The following is a 19,584-nucleotide window of genomic DNA, read 5'->3' as shown; positions in this document are numbered from 1 at the left end:
CAAATTGTCTCCCACAAGCATCAGTGTTTGCACCAGGTTCTCATAAGACTTCGGTAGAGATAGAAGTAGTAGAAGCGCTTGATCCTCATCTTCTACAGTCACATCGATGTCCTTCAGATCCGATATAATCCTATCGAACTTGTTGATATATTCCCGGATTGATGAGCCCTCCTCCATCTTGCAAGTATACAATTTGGATTTCAAATAGATCCGGTTTGTTAGACTCTTCGTCATGAAGGTGCTTTCTAACTTCAACCACACGCCCGCGGTCGTTTCCTCTCCATCTACCAAGAAAGCTACATCCCTTTCAAGGCAAAGGATAATCGACGCCCGTGCTTCCAGATCCAGCTCTTCCCAATCCTCATCCGACATATCTTTGTGCTTCTTCTCTTTTCCCTCCAAGGCTTTGTGCAATTTCTGCGAAATCAAAGTGTTCTTCATCTGCATCCTCCAATAGGAAAAATCATTCTTCCCATTGAATTTTTCAATCTCGTATTTTCCCACTTTAACTGTTTTACTTGTTGACGCCATTCTTCGCTTGTATTAGTAAATCCGCTTCTCTCAGGAAATTGCCGAGCACCACCTCAAACCAGAAGCTACACCACTCCCAATCTGATTAACAACTCTGATACCAATTGTTGGACGCAGAGTCACGCCCGCCGCCGCGGAAGCGATATCAGCTGAGAGAAAGCCCTGGCTTTTGTTGTCACAAAAGCACAAGTCAACCTCTATATTCTTGTTTCTCAAAGGAAACGAGAATAGATAATGAAATTCTTATTTCTCAAAGGAAACAAGAATCGAAAGTGATATATTTCATCAAAGTGAAATATACACTCTTCCTCTCATCAGCTCTAAGACCGAATTTTGAGGGATCCTACAAGCAATAGCCAACAATCCAGAAAACAGTAAATACACGAGATTTACGTGGTTCGGCAAACTTACCTACGTCCACGGGAGGGGTGAGGGGAGATTCCACTATGAGAAGAACACCGACGACTTGTACAATCCACAAGCTCGTCTGAAAGAAAAAGATCTAATTTTTACCCAAAAGAAATTAACCTCTCTTTTGTAAATCCCTCTTTTTCTCTCCTCAAAATCTCTCTTTTTCTCTCAACAAACACCAACAATTCCCTCTGCTCAGCCGCCAAAAGAAAACAAAATCCCTCTCTGACTTTTGCGATTTTTCCCAGCAGCTTTTCACCAAGCCGCTGTTCCCTTGCGTTTTGATTTCCCACACAGCCGAAAACCCTAGGGACATTAGGCTTATATAGGAGATTGATGCGGTTATAAGCCTAATAAATGGGCCTTGGCTTTTACCCGCTGGAATTGGGCAAAGCTCCTCATGCACACGTAGAGGTGTGGCCCCCACATAAACACCCCTGTTCACAATATGAGATAAAATCATATCCAATTATATCTCCTAATATGTCAATAATATCTCCATAATATACACCTTAACAAAAAGCATTCACCTAAATTCATCAAATGTGGTCATATAATGCAAATTGAATTCATCTCTATTGTTTTTCACTCGACGAACCTAAATTCATTAGATGTTGTCATATAGCATGCAAATTGAGTTCATCTCTATTGTTTTTCACTCGACAAAGTCATATATGGTCCTTCAATGACATCGTAAATATTTTATGTTAAAATCTCCATATGAATACAAATCTAAAGCCTTAACAAAAGAGGAAGTGCCACTATTCCATTGGTCCAAACAGAATCAAGTAAACTTTCACCGGGTCGTCTTCAACAAACGATCAGCCGTTAACTTTCACCTCATTTTCTCAAATCACATGTTAATTACTCGTTTTACAATGACCTTTTTCTTTAAAAATCGTAAGTTAAACTTGCAAGAAGGACCAACTAATTCATCCACAAATTGTTAGTGACGAAAAAAAAAAACTGTACTAGAAAAATTTCTCCAATACAGTACAAATACGAGGATAATGTATAGGTGAGCATAATTTTCACGTATGGAATCTTGCTGAATCCGGCATAACTATGCAAGTTACAAGAAACAACACCAATTTCTTTAGTAATGGATTTTGTATCCTTCAGTTGTACCTACTGTAACCAAAAAAAAGTCTTGAGTTAAGAAGACACTGGAGTAAGTATCTCTCAGTCCCAAAGCTAGCTGCAAAAACTAGAACAGACAGTGGATCTTTCTCTCCCATAACTCACTGCTGACTTTTTCCAGCGTCTCCCGCTTCTGTTCGCTCCTGCGCCTGAGAAGAAGCACATTAAACAAGGCCTGACTTAAGCTCACCCCACGACTCCTTTCGAGAGTGCCGCGCCTTCAAGCAATATACAAGTCCTCAAACTTCTCCCCTTCCTCGGTCCATCCTCGTGCAACTTCTTCACCCATTTCATCAAATCGCAACCTCTGAAAGCTGGACCCAGTTCAAGTTTCAGTCATTTTCTTTTCTCCTGCACATGAAGTCTGTGACACATTCAACAGAACCTGGAGACGGGGACACCCGCAGGTGGCGTCTAGTCTGTCTTTGCCTATTGGATCCCTCTCAATCAGCGTATCTGTCAGCCTTCTTCTGTGCAGTAGGCCAGATCTGTATGCCTAACTGTTTTAATTCATCTCGATTGTTAGAACTTCCGTAAGCTCTTGGATTCCAATCTGGCACTTGAGCTTGAAAGGATTTGCCCACTTGGATCACATAAGTTTTGCTTTTGGGTGGTGTTCGGACAACATCTAATATATCCTCGGATGAAATGTAACTTCTCTGCCACTTGTCAAGGATTCTCATGCCGATCTGCAATCTATTAAGCAGAAATGCTTTTGCTTGATTACATTACTACAGATATAAATTTATTCAAATAACGTTCTGAAACACCAGTTTCATACAATGTTGGCACTAGGACAGATTCAGTATAATTGTTGGTTTCAAAACTGAAATTAAATCATGATGCATTGTGAAATTAGGATAAAGAAAGCAGTGAATTAATAATCATGAATACCATAGATGTGGTATGTTTCACTTTGTTTTTCATGAACAAATCAATCCTGATTTTATCAGCTGCAACCATATCCAAAGCTGAAAAGACAAACAAAAAGAAAAGAAAAGAAAAGAAAAAAATTTATGACTTATGAGAATTAAGTAGTGGTGATTTATCATCTTATTGTATCTGCATATGACTCATATTTATGTCACATCTACAAACGTGAAGCAAAAATTGGGAAATTCAGGTACATGCAAACATTTTCACCTTATCATATCCTAGGTAGCAAAAGAACAATACGTAGTGGAAACAACTTCATGCTTTAATTGAATTGCTAAAAATATTTGCTAGTCTAACAAGTTCCGACTGGAGTGAGTATATGAAAATTGGATCAAAATAGCATTTCAAATGTATCTCAAATTGATGACTGACAGATTCTATATACATGAAAAGTACAACATTCTTGTAAATCAAAAAGATATATAGACTTGAGACTTGACAAAATAACTGATAAAACAAGATTGTTTTTTAGGTAATCTACGTACCATGCATAGATATGATTATGTGATACTATAAGGTTGTGCTAGCAGGCCATGTCAAATATAAACGAGGTGGACCTAGAATGATCCTTTAACCTTGCTTGACCAACAACAGATCGGTAATACACAGTAAATAACTCATCGAACATGACTTCCAATAACAATATGTTTGCTGGTTATATGTTTGACTCTTTAATTTGCAAAAACAGAAAAAATTTCAAATTTTCTAACTCTAGCAGACCACGCCAAGTTCAAGAACCCATTTGACAGAAGTGTTAAGCCGTTCAAGTTCAAGTTCCCCATGTGTATGGCGAGTACGCCGAGTAGCATCTACATAGGACAAGAGAAGATAGATAATCAATAATCACGTTACACATCAATGATGGAAATGGACCCAGGTTAAATAATCCCTATTAGCTTTGTAATCTGATGTTTAAATATAATGATGTTTAAGTCGTCAATAGTTTGGCAAGACAAAAATCGAGATAGTTGATTCAAGCTTATATCTGTATATATGTTACCATTAGCAATTTCTTGCACATGAATTAGACCAGTTAACATCTGTACCATTGAGCCAAACAAAAGAATATAGAAAAAGTAAAAGGCTAAAGAGGCATACTGGTTTTATCTTATGAAACATTGCTTCTCGAGCCATGAGCGGTTCGGAAAACATCAAATGGGATGCAGAATCCTATTCTATGTTTCCAGTTGAAGGATCCCAAGGTCTCCTTGCTGCCGATAACAACCAATCTAACATCCCCACTAGAGAGTGCTCCCTCTTCCTGTGCTCCCTCTTCCTCTGCCCCTTCTTCACCCGCGAAATTTCTTGCTCAGCCTCAACATAATCCAAGATAACATCATCATCATCATCAAGAAGAGATGAAATCTTGGTCTCCTATTTTTTGCTATTAAAAGATGTGCCGTATAAAAGCCTGTTGAACTCATCAAGATACTTCAAATAGACTAATTCCACCAGCAACCCGTCTCTCAAATTGCACCCAGTTTTCTTGGCCACTGAACCCCATAGCTGATTTGCGGTGATGGAGTCGCACCCACCATTTTCAGCAACTCCCTGATTTAGCTAAAAAAAGGTCCACGCTCTTGTCATTCGTGAGCTTAGTTGGATGGAAAGGATTTCTTGATTCTGATGGGTTTCTTCCAAGAATGCAGAGATGATCCTGTCAAAGAGAGAACTTTGTGATTTCTTGTTGGATTCTTCGATGAAGGGGTTGAGGTCGGAGCAGAATCCTAGCATTTGGAGCTGACGGAGGATGCTGAGGATGCTTGGAGGAGATGAGATTGAGCCTTGAAGAATGATACTCTTGGTATGGAATCACCTTTTCCAGTTGGCCATGATTAATGATCGTTAATAATCTACCAAATAAATGAACACTTGTCCCCTAAATAATGATCCAAGAATCGTCACTTGACTAACAGTATTTCTGTATTAAAAGATATTTGCAAAAAAACAAAAAATTATATTGTAAAGGATACATGCATTTATACAGGATATTGTTCACACTTTCTATCTGCCTAACCTCACATTAGAGATTGCAAGCATATTGTAGAACAGTGCACCTCTTCCTTCACCCACCCACAAGTTTCTCCACAAAGTAGTAAACTACATTATTCAACTTCCAGTTGAAATTAGTCGAACAATCTAACAGAAAGAAACATCATACAAAAATGAAGATGTATCAAATATCAAAACTGAGTTCAGAATCAAGTTGTGAACCAGAAAGATCGATGCATGTAATTGTACCTGTAACTTTTCATGGGCAGTTTGGATCGACAAGTATGGCGTGTTATTTTAGCGTGTGCACAAACTCAACACCATATAACATTTATACATACCTTTTCTAGACATGGTCTCTTGGAAGAGGGGAGCGGATACCAATTTTGACTGAACGAAGGGAGAGAGATAAATGAGTCACCATTTAGGGTTACAAAATTAAAAGCTGGACTTGCACCTCATCCATCAAGACCTCAAATTTTCAGCGATCCCTCAAACTATTATAACACGAAACTAAACATGATGTCATGATCACAATCATGTGAGATTATGTTACAGCCATTTTATAGTGTAAGAAAAATCTGAAGGTTGCCTAGCTATTTGGGCCTAAATTTACGAATCTAATAAGCTCATTTAAATCTAAACATAAACTGAATCTAAACATAAATAAATAAGATCAAGTTTGCAATTTTTCGCTTTCCTCTTGACCACCCCACAACCGCACACGCTCTGAAGCTTGTGCAGCCTGCAATTAAACATGCATATTGAAGTTAGTGAAGTCTGTTAGTTTACTTTCACAGAGATTTTAAGTGTTGAGAGCTACTTGATCAATAAAATCTTTTATGTGATCATAGTCAATTATGAGTTTTTAGAGTATCCATCTTCTTATATAATTTTTCACTAGATCTTAACCTATGTATCAGAGGAAGAATCCTGAAGTTGCAATGATTATTGATTTTTGAAGTCAAGGATATTTGTGGAGTTGCATGTTTCCATAACTCATAATTTCTTAAAAATAAAGAAGGTGAGAGAACGATAGCAGATTTACCTCCTCCTTCCAATTAGTTCTCCAAACTATGACTAATAGAATTAACGTTTGAAGTGCAGTCCCGCAGAGCATGCCCGCCCAAATTCCCTGATATCACAATATCCATTTATCATGAAAAGCTGATACGAGAATTCAAGGACAAGTAACTAAAGAAAGAATTTCTTGAATGGCAATATCTTACAAAAGAGAAAATAACTTGAGTAATAAAAGCACCTAATTTTGAACTATTTACACAAGAAGGGTCCTGAGTGCACATAATATCATGAGTAGCTACTTCATTAAGACAAGTTCGCACAATTTTACATTATAGGAATTGAAAAGCCAAAAGAAGAAGTGCTAGAGCCAAGTAAAAAAAAGATTACTTCATACATTCCCCGTTATAAAAGAAATAAAGCAAATTCTTAGATGCTTCCTTGAAAAGCATGCATGATTTTGGCCATTCTGACGCTTAATTACTAGGGGTGCATTCGGTCCGGATACGGCTCGGATATGATGCTTACCATATCCATATCCGCTTACCCATCTCGGATACGGATACGGATATACCTCGGTAAGAAAAATTTATAACCATATCCGCTAAAATCGGATACGGTTACGGATATTCATGCGGATATATAACTGGATATGCATGCGGATACAAAACAAATATGAGAAAACTAGATAGTATTGAGAAAAACATAGTTCATGTGATACAAAAGAGTTCGTTAATATGTCCATTATAACTAAAAAGTTAAGATTAGACATCTTGATCATCAAAATTAACCACAAATCCATAATCTAAGAATCAAAACTATCGTAAGAGTATGACTAATATGTATTCGGATATTTCGGATACGTACACAGATATTTCACTATAAAACCATATTCATAACCATATCCTATCGGTTATAGATTTGAGTAACCATATTCGTATCCTAACGGATACGGTTACGGATATTTCATCGGATACGGATACGGTTTAGCACCCCTATTAATTACCCTTCATCTACATATTTTTGGGTGTTGTAAAGCCTAATTCCCTTCATCCGTCTTCAGACTGAATACTTCCTCTTCAATAACTCCTTTATTTGCTTTAAAAAAATAATTACCATTTGAAAATCGATTTTTCAATCACTTTTTAAAGCTTAATTTTTTTAAGCTTATCCTTTAAAAGTTTTTTGATAGTCAAAAATTTTGCTAGGACGAAAGTGACAAGAAAATAGATATATCTATGAAATTTAACAATATTATTAATATTCTTGCCATGAATCAATTCTCTTTAGTTATAATGTGAGGGATGAGTATAGTTTCTCTTTTCTTTTTCCAAAAGCATAGTCCCATTTATGGTTCAAGACCCTGACAATAGTTTCTTACTGCGAAATTCAAATTGATTAACCGAAGCCAGTACTCTAGTAGCATGTTCCAAAGCTAATAGGAAAGGAAACAGCGCAACGTTTCTTCCAAAAATGCTATACCCACAGTTCCACTGAAAAAAAACTGCTATTGAAATACTAATTACTAAAAGTCAACAATTACCTCAACTCCCCAGTGGAATACATATCCGAAAAGAAATCCTAGAGGAAGACCAAATACATAGTAGCATCCCAAGTTAATGTAAGCCACCATTCCCTGCCATCCACCCCCAATTGCAACTCCTGCCTCAAAAATAAAAAATTGAAAGAAAACTCATTTCAGAACTGCTATTCTTAGCAAAATATAATCTATGATCAGCTCATAGATCATCCTTTTCCAAGTATCGAGATTAAGACAGTCAATGATGAATTACACTGCATGTCAACTGAAAAAACAGAAATCTCTGGACCTGAAATCACTGGCTGGATGCTATTAAGCACCATGGTCACGCCAAGAAGACCAGCTATATTAGAAACTGCTCGCTGCAAATTTTTGTCGCTTGTGAAGATGACAGGGAAATAATCTCTCAATGCTAATATTCCGACCATGCTAAAGAGACCAATTGCAAGTGAAGTGGAAATCACAACAATTACAGCATACATGGTGGCTCTCGGTCTATCTGCTCCAAGCTCATTTGAAACTCGAACACTGGTGACAGAAGAACAACATAGATTGGTAGCTGCAAACCTATGATTCCATTATAAATAAAGTGATAATGTTGGGAGCTCTTACCTTATAGCAGCATTGATCCCAATGAAGATCATGCCCTCCCATCCATTTATGTTCATGCTGAAAAAGAAGAGAAACAAGTCTTAGCAAGTAATCAGAAGGCTTCAGGGGGAGCTATTGGGTACTGGCAACTAACAACACAGAGTATGAAGTCTAGGTACTTGGGAAGTAGTGATTATCTGGTTCTAGGAATCCCAAGGATCATAAACTCACTAGAGTGAAGTCTGAATCCTGATTAGAGCTCTGAAATTGTTAAAATTTGAATTACAACCCTCGTTTGTTTTGCCAATTAATTTTTTCAGCTTAAGAACTCCCAGATACCTCAGATAAATAATATTGACACAACATCAAAAATTAAAGATGCAATTTAGTTTCCCTAGCAAAAGATGGTAGAAGAACGCATCAGCTCACCAAATGGAAATGGAACCAACTGCAATTTCTGCATTCTTGAGGTGGCCGGCGAGTACAACTAGAACCATCATGTACCAAACCTCGAGACAAAGCATGACAGCAGAAGCAAAAGACAATCTAACAAAAGCCCAGATGTCCTTAAAAGCGTCCCAAGAGAAGCCAGTCCACCCTTCCTTGCACCACCCCATGACATACACAACCTGAGCCAGAGCCACTCCCCACATTGAGATGTTATAGGCATAGATGAACAGCCATAGCAAAAATACATGGAACAAAAGGCCGGCCCCACCAATCCAGGCGAGGAACGAGACTTTGCTCTGGGCCTGAAGGAACTTCTGGCTCGGGAAATTTATGGCGAGGGCGAACATCTGGGGAATGATCTGCACCGTGAAACTGCCAGCGGCTTTGGCAATGTTATCATCTTGGCCAAGGAGTTTTAGAATGGGTGTCGCGAATAAATAGAGCGGGCACATGAGGAGTGCGGAAGCGAGGAGGATGATCCAGGAACGCTGCATGTAGACGCCAAGCATCGCGACTTGTCCTGCACCAAACGCTTGCCCACATAGCGTCTCTAGCGCACTCCCCATGCCGAGCTTGTCAATTGTAAAGAAGAAAAGATTAGTCCTACGATCATGTACTCCGTCTGGAATCAAGCATCCATAAGCGGCGTAAATTTTGTGGACTTACCAAAATTCCTTTAGCTTAAAAATTTTAATCTGAAACTATCGAACATGAATTTAGAAAAAATAAATAAATAAACAAACCAAAACATACTATTTAAACTTGAAGGGTTTTTCTCAGGGGAAGTAATTTCAACCTGAAGTTTAAGATTATTTATATATATATATTTTTAAAAATATAAAACAATGCAGGGTATATGAAGCAGCAACGGTAGCAGCACCCGAAGCATTGAATTAATTTTTGGAGAGCACGCCAAACGAAAGCCAAAAGAATGCACGACGGAACCTAGTTCCACGTCCACATGGCCATTTCCAAGACCAACCAACCTACCTACTTCCCACGCATGACGACATTTATTACTCGGGGGAAAGAAAAAGGAAAAAAAAGGAAAAAAAATATATAGAAAAATATCTAGCGGAGGAGTGTTTTAATGCCAATTAAGAAAATAAAAAGAATTCGATCGGGCCGGGATGGGATTGCTTACGAGGAATCCAAAAGACAAGTTGCTGATGACGGAGAGCCCGATGGCGACGGCGGAGAGCTCGAGGTTTCCGAGATGCCCCACAAAGATCTGGGTCGAGGAATTGAGGCCGTAGAGGCAGAGGACGTTGAATCCAATGGGCACCGCGATGGCCCAAAGCTTCTTGGATTCCATCAGGAACATGGACCAAGCGTCGCCCGCCGATTTGACCACAGCCTCATCCTTCACGCTCACCGAACCCTTGCGCCCCCCTCCTCCTCCTGCGGCGCCGCCGGCGATGGGATCGGCCTCGAGGTCTCCGGCCTCCATCGCGACCGCTGCGACGAGTCTTCCTCGGCCGGCATTGTTGCGGGTCCTCCGTTGCGAGGTTTGTCGAGAAACGGCGTCTCCATTGTCGTGGGTTTTCTATTAAATTATATATACTTTCTGTTCAACTTTTTTTTTTAAAAAAAAATTCCTAATTTGGTACGGACGATGGAGAGCTGAGGGCGGGGAGGGGACTAAAATTACGGTTGCTCTCCCTCTCTTCTCGCTGACGGCTTTTAATATCTAATAATTCTATCTCCTTCATCCAAAATGAACTGAAGTGAAGAAGAAGAAGAGGAAATAGGTATCATTTGGGAATTTGGAGATTTAATTAATAGAGAGCCGAGCGAAATAGTCTAGAGTGCGAGGTCTCGTTTTTATAGGAGGAGGCTGCCCGACCCTCCATCCGTCACGTGACTCTTTCTTTTTTTTATTAATGATAACGGGTCACGCGAAAATTTGAACCTTTTTATTCGGGGTGGTACTAGGGACACACCCCCAACCACATTCCAAACCACACCTTCTCTATCATATGTTACAGTATATCAGGCCTCACATGGGATTTTAAAATTTTAAAATCTCATGTGAGGCCCGGTGTACTGTAGCATATGAGATAGGGGGTATGGTTTAGAATGTGATTTGGGGTGTGCCCCTATCATTTTCCTTTTTATTTGGGCTTGGGCTTGGCGTGAGACAGGACTTGGAGACGAAAGAGACACATCAATGTCGGTGATGAATCATCATGCTTGCGATGAAGGTGAAGAGAGTGCCATTAGATAATTTCCCCAGCCGCCATCCGTACTGAAAAAAAAAAAATAAAGCCGATCTCCATGTAGAATTGGGGGTTGGCACGTGGTGGCTGCCGATGATGGAATGATGGTTGGCTTCGAGCCCCTTGGTCACTTGAAAGCTTCGATAATTGTAACCCGACTACTGCTGCGAATACGTAGGTCACGCATCCAAAACCCCAGCAGCATTCACTTTTACCAAATATTTCAGTTTTACCAAGGAATAATGCTGATAAAATCATGTGTTCACACTTAGAAAAACTCAAGAAGATACATATATCCAAACCGTATCTAATTTAGGAAAAGGGATTAATTGAGGATATAGACCCCCTGTACCGTGGCGAATTTGAGCTTAATTACCATCAATGTAGTTTTGTTGTTACAGAAAAACCCTTGAAAGAGTTCTCTTATTGTAGATATACCCAGTAGTTTCTTTGATTTTATAATTTGGTAATTGTTTGTTCCTCATTTACATCCCTTCCGAACTGTGGTTAACAATTTTGATTGTAAAAATGTATCAAATAGACTAATACCAAAGCACCCCAAAGATTTAGGGGACTAGTCTCAAAAATGTGAAGATCTTGGATTCTATTTTCAAATATGAAAGATTATTATTATTATTTATTTATTGAGTGGAAACGGTTGGGCGGGGTGAGGCGGTGGGGCGTGAGCGGGGGGGGGGGCTCCGGGCGGGCGTGCCTACTTTCAAATGCTGAGGATGATTTGGAGAATAGTTTTTGGAACACTTGGGAGGTCCAATTCAAAATATACATGAAAGATATGGGGACTATTTCTGTATGAAAGTTTTATTGGACTAGTTTCAAATATCCCATATTTGGAGAACTAGTTTCAAATATGAAATATATGGCGATTATTTTAAAAATGAAAGATCGGGGAAGTAATTGTTAAATGTAAAATGTTAGGAATTAGTTTCAAATATGAAAAAGTTGGGGGACTAAGGGCCCGTTTGGATAATGGAAGTACTAGAGGTAAGAAGTAAATTATGAAAGTAATTTCTAAAACTATGAAGTAGGAAGTAGCGGAAATAGCATTTTTTTTGTTTGTTTCATATATTTTAGAAGTAATGGAAGTAGAACTTTTTCCTTTACTTTTTTTTGTTTGGATGATATTTGGAATTATTACTAGGAAGTAATTAATACATGTTGCTTCCACTTTATTCTTGTTTGGATTGTCATTGTAATGGAAATAGAGTTGTTGTTGCCATCAATTGAAGAGACCAATATTCATAGTTGATTTGCTTGATATATAATAAAGGTAATCTTACATTTTTGGATCAAGGAGTATGACACGAAACACTGAGGATAGCAAGGGAGCATCTGCAGCAAACAAGAAAGAAACATAATAAACTATGGCACTAGTCAAGTACGAGGATTTCAGTTTCTTATGCCTGCTATTTCGTGCAATAACAAGAAAATGAATGAAAGCAAATCATCAGATAAATAATGCAGTACGAGGATAATGAGATGCGCAGCATAATTGCAACAAGCACATTAAATATCTGTTGAATTTATTAAAAAAAAGAAAGCCATCAGATAACTATACCTTCGAAGAGAACACAAATATCACATGATGACGTGGGTGGGGGGGGGCACTGATGCGGCGGAAGTAACTATTTGTTTGCACGGAGAATTCTAGTTGGTTATAAAAATAATCTTATCACTCCCTAATTATATATTTGAGGATCTTTTTTTCATGGTGGACCCCACTCTATATCAACTTCTGCCTATTTCAGTGCATTTTGGGACGGAAAAATATTAAGGAAATGTAGATGCCACATAGACGCCATGTCATCATTTAAGGAAGTAGCGGAAGTAGATTTTTAAGAGAAACAAACATACTTTTTTGCCTGGAAGTAACAGAAGTAGACTCTACTTCCTCTACTTCTGCTATTTCACAGTTACTTCTGTGCAAACAAACGGGCCCTAATATGAAAAGCCCGATATATAGGGTAATGACTAATGTTAGCAAAAGCTAGACTGTCCCCTTTAGCTCCGTCATTGGTCTTTAAATACAAATTTATGGTAACAGTGCCATATCTATTTCAATTTGCTAAAAAAAAAAGAGGCACAGAGAAAGAATCTAGGAGATTAAAAGAGAAGAAAAGCAAAATGAATTAGTTAAGATGAAGATATAGAGCAAGTCAAACTAAAATTCTTCTCTTTGTGGTGGTGTAACCACCAATAGCCAATAGGGAGACTTGTTACTTTCTGTTGAAATTGAATCATGCATCACGATAACAGAATGACTAATATGAGATGGGTAGGGAGATTAATCAGATTATGCGACGATGAAAAACATCTTGAACCCCATTTTTGGACGAATTTATCCCAAAAGGATACTTGTTTTGCTCTCATCCATGACTTTAATTAAGCCCACCGCGCTTCAATGAAGATCGTGAATGATGACAAATAGTTGTTATCTTGTACGCTCGAGCCGCTGGCATCACGTTGCAACTCATGAACCACGCATGGCGACGGTCCGTGGGTTTGGTTGTCCGAGCGGTGCTGTAGCTTGCCACGTTTCAACCTCGGCCCAATGGGCCCCTCGAATTTAACGAACGTAAATAAAAATGAATCACCCTACTGACCTGCAAACGATATAACCGTCAGTTTTTGTCAATTTTGGCATCTTCCTCAGCTTGTGTGAAAGCGTCTGCAATTGATGGGATAGCGATAGAGCGCAAGGCCCGGCACGAGAGAGGGAAAACCCAAAGAGCCCAGTTTACGTCGGGCCCGTTTGCACACAACAGACGACTTTTAGATTTTTTTTGTAATTGATTCGCCTTTACGAGAAGTTCTTGGACCAGGGCTAGTCTTACATCATTACCACACAAAACTTAAATCATGCAGGCCACATTCGGATGCTCTTGGGCTAAAAGCATACAGCCCACATTCGGATTAGAAAATTTAGTTGCGGCCGCCGAAGACAAACTCAGCTGTCAAGCTGACGTCCATGCTTGAAACAAGAGCCCACCAGAAGGTGACGATGAAAAGCCGCTACGCTAACCTTAAACGTGGTCCGCAGGTTCAGTGGACCGCGAGCTCGCCTCCCCGAGCCAGGTGCCTCAGTCAGCGTGCGTTCGTGACAGCTCAGCACGCCAAACCCCATACTCCACTGGGTACCACTTTGACAGGGGTATTTTTGGATTTTACTCATAAGTTGATGACGCCATCTCCTGATTGCGGGGTGAAATTTTGGGCCATCTTTTTAGTTTTTTATTTTAATCCTCACATATATTTTCTCTTCCTCTCACCCTTTCTTGACTCTCTCACACACGCTCTCTCTCCTCATTTCTGACTATAAAAGTGACCGGAATCTTTGTTTCCCCCTTCCTTTTTTCTTCCTCCCATTTTATTACCCTTTCGGTAGTTGGGTATCCTCGTCTCTCCTATTTCCCTTTTATAGATTAAAATATCAATATATTAATATAATAGCCTCATCAGTCCCCATTCTCTCTCTCTCTCTCTCTCTCTCTCTCACTAAAGTCTTAAACGAGGGATGATGATGGAGACGGAGAAGAGGGAAAGGCCCCCGAAGCCTCTCGCTTCTCCGACGACGACGGCCCCCAAACGAATCAGGGTCCCGATATTTTGATCAGGATTCGGTCATCCTTTCTCTTTCTGTGTTGTAAGCAATTATCGTGTGATCCAATCAGTCTGCTGAATTGTTATTAAGCACTAATGGTTTTCCATCTTATGAATTCTTAATTAGGGTTTACTCTACAATTTGATCTTCGGTTATGTAACTTCAAATAATTATGTTGTTTAGCTCTCTGATTGATGATGAGTTCTCTTTCTCTGATTCATCTTTTCACATGCTTTTTTTTTTGGTTCATTTAATTTTAATTTATCACTCAAGATTGCCACCGGAATTAGATTGGTTGAATATGCAAATACTCAATAAACTAAAAAGGAACAGGTGGCTTGGAGATCTTGATGTTTAACTAAAAATTAGCGATGAGCTCTTTTATTTTTATGCCTAATTGCTCTATAGAGTCCATGCTCTTCTACTTCCTCTTGCCTAATTGATTGTAGTATGGGGGGGAAGGAAAGCCTCTTGTCCGGTGAAAACTCACTGAACTGTCCGCTATCATGATTGATGATGGATTAATAACAAAACTTTATCAAGAGACAATTGATGGCTGATATCAGTAAATGAATCTAAAACACTCTGCTCTATTAAGAATTTGCTGATTAAAGAAGATAAATTGTGGTACATGTTACTGGAGATGATACTTCGATGATGGTTGTGTGTGAAGTAGACTATGTTGAGTTGAAACCCTGTTACCGAATTTCATACCTCTCTTTTGCATGCTGTCTTTCTAAGTTGATGTTAAATTTTGGCGCACCATTTGAACCTGAGGATTATAAACTTACAAGGGCTAGCTAAGGTTTTTGAATATCTGCAATTTCTCAAGTGTTGCATGCAATTTGGCTGACAATGTGAAATCCATTCCCGATTTCTGAACCATGTGACTGCTAAACATCTTTGTACGTCTGTGGTATCGTTTTACATCACTTCTAATGTGAATGATTTACTTGGCTTTATCAAATAGTTGATGGATGATTGAATCTCAAAAATAACCTTCACTTTAATAAAAGGAACCATTTCTTAGCTGTGTACTCTCTTTGAGGTAACTTTGAGCTGTGTACTTGCTTGTGAGGAGAAATAAACTCTTCAGGATGCTCTAGTTACAAGAACACTACTAAGTTTATGGGTTCTAAATTACATGATGAAAATGATAGATAGGTCTCCTCGACGTAAAATTGCACCGCAGCCGTAATGGGAGTGAGGTGCTTTAAAAGGGCAGTCAAGAGCTAAAACGGCGGTGCTAGAAGGGAACATTTACGCGAGAAATTGAATCTTTGGTGTGTGCCATCAGGCAGGATGTTATATAGAGGGTCTAAAAATAATATAGAGGAAGAAGACATGTAGGTTTTCTGGTCATGAAGCTGGACCTAATCCCTCTATTGTTGACCTTCAGTTCTTTGTTGGTCCATCTTCAACAAAGGTGCTTCCGGAAGAGCATGAAGATTGAAAAAGGTGGTGCGTAAAGAGAGTGATTCTAGAAGATAGGAAGAAAGAAAGAAAATAAAGAAAATGAAGAATTGATGCCTAGAAACTATTATGTTCTTTACACTGATAAATATGCAGCTGTTATTAATTCATTATGAAATCTTCTTCCGTTTGTTGTTTCATATTCTTGTTAATATTTTTAGCTATACATGACATTGCTGCTTCAAGATTTTACTATGAAGTTTTTCATTTGCATTTAAAATTTGTAATCAATTCTGCATACCAAACTCAATTACTTCATATGTTTCTTGTGTCAAATAACAGGGGGTGTGGCCCCAGCATCTTTTCTCCTTCTGTTGAACAACAATCTTGAAATAGGTAATCAAATAAGTAGATAATGGGTGGTTGCTGTTGCTGTGCATCAAGAAGAGCTGAATCAGATAGATCGCCGGTATACTTTTATGTGCGTACTTTCTCTTTGCTCCACTTATTCTGCATTACCATGCAAGTCGTGCCTACGCATGAGGCCTTTTCACATGGCCGAAATGTGAGAAGAGTATACATGAAATATTTACAGTTAGACCTGATACCATTTTAGGAGTCATGATTCCGGCACACTTGTAAGTCAGATTTATGAATCAGATTTTTATTTTCTTTTTTTTCTTCCCTTCCCAGCTATCCTGTGTGCATTTACAAATCATGTTAGCTAGTTACTTTATCAGGAAGCTGAAATTTTTTTTGGAAGTAGCTAATTTAATAGCTTTCTATGAAATGCTCATCTAAGATGGTACCTGATTATTATATTTCAAGAGGTCCTTGGTCCAATCATCATTTACAATTTAACCAAAATTTTCTGCCTTACCAAGCAAGTCCCGTTTTTACGTCAGAGCCTCTTTCACATGGATCCAAATGCCCGGTTGATGAGGAGAGTTTAAGTTTCATTGTTGTTTGGTTAACACTGTTAGCTGATAACATGTCAGACCAAGTTTTTGGGTCAACTGATATCTTACTTCCTTTTTCTTTTTTGGGTGAGAAGAGGGACCACAACCTTGAAAGTAAATAAAAGAATGGAAGGATTAGTACAATAAATTATGGAAACAGCCTCTTGTAAGAAAATGCAAAGTTGTGTACTATAGACCCAAAGTGGTCTGGCCCCTTCCTGGACCCATGCATAACGGGAGCTTCGTGCACAGGGATGTCCGTTTAAGGATTATCAGCACAATAATTTTTGAACATTCTTTAACATTAACTGTAATGCCTCCTTTTTTTTAAACAAAAGTGACGAAAATTCAGTTCCATCATTGGTGTCGATTTGTGGATGTCACAGTTTTTTAATCTAGTAACAATTTTATTAAATTCCTTTCCTTTGTAGTGACATATCAATAGACAACTTAAATTGTCATCTGAATATGTCATGTGAAGTGTGATATTTATTATCTCTTTTCCAGTGTCCGCGAGGGTTAGAGGAGAATGAACCTTTATCTGCCTCCCATGTTATGTCGACTGCAATACCTGCTGGACTTCTTGTTGGTCCAAATGTGGATACATCAAGTCCAGATACTTATCGAGCACCGCCTCCCCCAATGCCTTACAATGTTTCCTTCACGTGCTCACAAACTGTTCCCGGAAATACTGATAATTGTGGCAACAAGCAATCAGCAGATCCATTGTCAGCAGGTGGAACAACAAGTCCTGATGAAGATTTGAAAGTACTTGACTGCAAAACTAAAAGTGATTATCTGGTGGACTCTCCTAAAGCGAAAGATGAAAATTTGAAGTTGGAGACTAAATCTGCAGCTATGGATGAGGAGGATGTCTGCCCCACTTGCCTAGAAGGTATTGATTTTTGTCGTCATATAAACATAGTACCTCGCATTTGTTTCTTATTTGCTTAAGCAGTAAAAATGTGTCGTCAGATGAAGCATGTTTGATGACCATTTCTTATTTGCGTATAAACTTAGTACCACACATCTGTTTCTATTTGCATTGGTACTAATATGTATTTGCATTAATATTAAAAGTATTGCTGTTTCTTTCTTTCTTTCTTTCTTTCTTTCTTTTTGCTGGATTGGAGATATTCTTGATAATGAATAATTGATGGTATGGTTGCTTCTAGTTTTGCTGATGTACTCTTGTCTTGTTCTGCATTTCATGATCTTCATGATTAATTTATGGTGGCAATATGAACCAGAGAAGAGACAAATAGATATTGAAAATTTGACATTGGATCGGACATCTAGCCAAATATTTTCTATAGAACTGACCCTAACCAATCAAATGTCAGTCTACAGTAGGAGAGACTTGAATTCACACATCTCGATGCAGTTTACTACTCTTTTCCTGTCTTATTGATTTATATGCATCAGTAAGGTCTTACTTTTACAAGATTTCTTATAGATTTGCCTCAAAAGTTATGTGAGGAAAGATTTTTTCATTTGTCCTGGAAGGAAGATTTTAATCCCTTTTGAGTTATATTCTGCAGAGTATGACTCAGAGAACCCTCGCATCACCACAAAATGTGAGCATCATTTTCACCTTGCATGTATACTGGAATGGATGGAGAGGAGCAATACTTGCCCCGTATGTGATCAGGTTTGTTTAGTCAGGCAATGACTGCTGCTATTTCCATTCAAGAATCTATTTTTTTAATAACTCAAAGCAACTTGCATAGCTAGAAACATATCGCAAATTCAAGAAGCGACAATTGTTACTTATCTTATGCAAGCTTACGGGCTCAACTTCTCATACGAGTTCTTTCTCATTAGACTGCCATGATCCTCATCTTGAGGATTGTTTTACTCTTAATGACAGGAAGTAAAGGGGGGAAATTCCTTTTTTTTTTTTTTTTGATCTATTTCTCCGTTCATTATGTCTTGAGTATTGGGTTCAGTTTCTTGGGCATTCCATGTGCATGCAGATCATGGAGATTGATGAAACCCGTCGAGAGTAGATCTCCTTATGTGCCGAAGCAAAGCTTGATAGTCTTTTTAACCTGGCAGGGTTTAATGCCAAGCCTGAATTAAAGAACCATATATGCTCGACCCTTTTCCAGGCACCCTCAGGCTGGAATCTTGTTACTATAACGGGAAGATAATCTTGTGATGCCAGGTGAAATTCTTTTACTACCTAAAAACAAAAGGGGGAGATGGAAGGAAAAGGAAATCATATGTTGTTAGATGCAATTTCTTCTTAATGGATAATGTAAATCCTGATCTCTCTACTCTTTTATACTTTCTTACGGTCTGGGGCATGCGGGCGAGGTGAACAGCTGCTTTCTTATATAGTTTGTTTTTGCAAAGCTTCCTTTTCTGTCTGCTTTAGCTTTTGCCTTTTGTGCATATTATAGTTTCCCATAGGTGCGAGTGCTAATAGGAATTCTGGTGTCGTCTGTATTTGTACGTCTAGTTTGTTCCTGCGATTCCTCTGATCATTGTAATGATAAGTGCTTGAATGATAAATGAGATGGATTTCCCAACCAGTAAGCCAGCTTCTAAAAGCCCATATTATGAGATGCATTTTTTGTGTATTGATCACGCTTTACCCGGAGGTTGAATTTTTCAGACGTTCTGCTGCATGTTATTGTCAGAGAACTTTGGAAAATAGCGGTATGCGAGATGCTCTTGTTCAGGAAAATTGAAGGAATTTCATGTGGCATGGTGTACTTTTTGACAATCGACATTGGAAAAAAAAAACCTAATGAG

The 19,584-nt window shown here is 38.6% G+C and overlaps 2 protein-coding genes and 1 long non-coding RNA gene across 4 annotated transcripts; 1 reads left to right on the top strand and 2 right to left on the bottom strand.

The window, feature by feature from the left end:
- On the bottom strand, positions 1,848 to 4,807 carry LOC109847290. Its single transcript, XR_002248618.1, has 2 exons — positions 4,117 to 4,807; positions 1,848 to 3,827 (listed from the first exon to the last, which is right to left on the bottom strand). It is a non-coding gene; the product is annotated as an uncharacterized LOC109847290 (long non-coding RNA).
- Positions 5,424 to 10,414, bottom strand: LOC109847289 (protein DETOXIFICATION 35). Its single transcript, XM_020416527.1, has 7 exons — positions 9,756 to 10,414; positions 8,591 to 9,183; positions 8,183 to 8,239; positions 7,860 to 8,098; positions 7,574 to 7,692; positions 6,059 to 6,145; positions 5,424 to 5,755 (listed from the first exon to the last, which is right to left on the bottom strand). The coding sequence occupies exons 1-7, from the start codon at positions 10,059 to 10,061 to the stop codon at positions 5,687 to 5,689; spliced, it is 1,470 nt and encodes a 489-aa protein (XP_020272116.1). The 5' UTR covers positions 10,062 to 10,414; the 3' UTR covers positions 5,424 to 5,686.
- On the top strand, positions 14,200 to 19,341 carry LOC109849517 (probable E3 ubiquitin-protein ligase RHB1A). Of its 2 annotated transcripts, none has more exons than XM_020419366.1 (5): positions 14,200 to 14,494; positions 16,208 to 16,334; positions 17,332 to 17,719; positions 18,366 to 18,475; positions 18,801 to 19,341. In XM_020419366.1, exons 2-5 carry the CDS (start codon positions 16,281 to 16,283, stop codon positions 18,831 to 18,833), a joined length of 585 nt encoding a protein of 194 aa, XP_020274955.1. In that variant the 5' UTR covers positions 14,200 to 14,494; positions 16,208 to 16,280; the 3' UTR covers positions 18,834 to 19,341. The 2 variants fall into 2 exon arrangements, with proteins under 2 accessions (XP_020274955.1, XP_020274954.1); XM_020419365.1 differs by having other exon boundaries at positions 14,203 to 14,494; positions 16,208 to 16,346.

The sequence above is a fragment of the Asparagus officinalis genome, chromosome 7 (genome assembly GCF_001876935.1).
Source record: "Asparagus officinalis chromosome 7, Aspof.V1, whole genome shotgun sequence".
Taxonomy (NCBI): domain Eukaryota; kingdom Viridiplantae; phylum Streptophyta; class Magnoliopsida; order Asparagales; family Asparagaceae; genus Asparagus; species Asparagus officinalis.
The sequence above is the reverse complement of the archived record's forward strand: the minus strand, read 5'-3'. Positions and strand labels throughout refer to the sequence as shown.

What these genes read in the sequence shown, in the direction of transcription:
- LOC109847289 (XM_020416527.1), bottom strand. Translation starts at nt 10,061, where the DNA reads ATGGAGGCCGGAGACCTCGAGGCCGATCCCATCGCCGGCGGCGCCGCA. An exon ending in GGGATCAATGCTGCTATAAG is followed by an intron (nt 8,099 to 8,182) that starts GTAAGAGCTCCC and finishes TTCTGTCACCAG; the next exon opens with TGTTCGAGTTTCAAATGAGC. An exon ending in CATCCAGCCAGTGATTTCAG is followed by an intron (nt 7,693 to 7,859) that starts GTCCAGAGATTT and finishes TTTTTGAGGCAG; the next exon opens with GAGTTGCAATTGGGGGTGGA.
- LOC109849517 (XM_020419365.1), top strand. Translation starts at nt 16,281, where the DNA reads ATGGGTGGTTGCTGTTGCTGTGCATCAAGAAGAGCTGAATCAGATAGA. An exon ending in GATCGCCGGTATACTTTTAT is followed by an intron (nt 16,347 to 17,331) that starts GTGCGTACTTTC and finishes TCTCTTTTCCAG; the next exon opens with TGTCCGCGAGGGTTAGAGGA. An exon ending in CTTGCCCCGTATGTGATCAG is followed by an intron (nt 18,476 to 18,800) that starts GTTTGTTTAGTC and finishes ATGTGCATGCAG; the next exon opens with ATCATGGAGATTGATGAAAC.